This window comes from Myotis davidii, unplaced genomic scaffold, assembly GCF_000327345.1.
Source record: "Myotis davidii unplaced genomic scaffold, ASM32734v1 scaffold208, whole genome shotgun sequence".
Lineage (NCBI taxonomy): Eukaryota > Metazoa > Chordata > Mammalia > Chiroptera > Vespertilionidae > Myotis > Myotis davidii.
In genome coordinates, this window is record NW_006299706.1 from 1,806,263 (window position 1) to 1,807,313 (window position 1,051).

At 61.1% G+C, this 1,051-nt stretch overlaps 1 protein-coding gene across 1 annotated transcript in view; it reads left to right on the plus strand.

Moving 5' to 3' along the window:
- LMNA (lamin A/C) overlaps positions 1-1,051 on the plus strand; it is a 20,768-nt gene that overhangs the window by 11,988 nt on the left and 7,729 nt on the right. Inside the window, exon 2 of the mRNA XM_006775713.2 lies at positions 869-1,025. Within this exon, the coding sequence (XP_006775776.1) occupies positions 869-1,025 (157 nt within the window). The remainder of the gene's footprint in view (positions 1-868; positions 1,026-1,051) is intronic.

Genomic DNA, 1,051 nt, shown 5'->3' on the forward strand with positions numbered 1-1,051 from the left:
CCCAGAAAGGGGGGTGGGGGTGGGGGGTGGGGGCAGAGGCAACCTGTGTGCTCGGTTCTAGCTGGAGCTTCACCTGCTGTGAGGAGTGGGGAGGTCATATCTGGAGCCAGATGCCGAGGCTCATGGTGGACACATGGGGCTCAGCACTCTCTCAGGCTCTGGGGAGGCCCAGAAGGAGGGAGGCTGGCTGCCCCGTGCTCTGCCCAGATCACGGGACCCGGGCTGAGTCTGAGAAAGGGAAGGGTTCATGCCACGCCTGGTTGTCCTCATCCCAGGCCTCCCTGAGTTCGAACCGGCCTTACTCCACAGCCCCCAGAGTGTAAATGGGACTAGGGGAGGGTGACTAACACCTTTAGTGCTCAAACTGGGAACCATTAGGGATGCACAGACCTCAGGGCTGGGAGTCTGGGTCCCTGCTGGGGGGAAGGCTCGGCTGGATGAAAGGTGGGTGGAGTCGGGGAGGAGAAGGTTAAGGCCCCAGTGTGGGAAGGGGTGAGAGACAAAGGTGGCCCTGTTTCTTTGGGAAGGAGGGGAGAAAGGGAAAAGCATATGCATTCATCTCACGGGATCCGGCTTTGCCCTTGGCCCCAGGCACGTTCCTGAACACTGAGTCATGGGAAGGGTGGAGAAGCAGGAAAGGGGTTTGGGGGACTTGGGTGGACGTGGGAGTCCAGCCCCACAGGCAGGCAGATGCCAACAAACCAAGTCCCAGGATGCCCTCTGCCGGCAATTGGAGGGATAGCAGAGCCAGGCCCCACAGCTGACCTCTGGTGGCGGGGAGGGAGTGACTTCTCTCTCTCTAGGGAACCTGGCTCTCTCTAGGGACACAGACTCCTCCCCTTAAACCCATTCTTCCTTGCTTCCTTAGCAACAGCAAAAAGGAGGGAGACCTGATGGCTGCCCAGGCCCGCCTCAAGGACCTGGAGGCTCTGCTCAACTCCAAGGAGGCTGCACTGAGCACTGCTCTGAGCGAGAAGCGCACGCTGGAGAGCGAGCTGCACGACCTGCGGGGGCAAGTGGCCAAGGTGAGACCACGCTCCGGGCCTGTCCA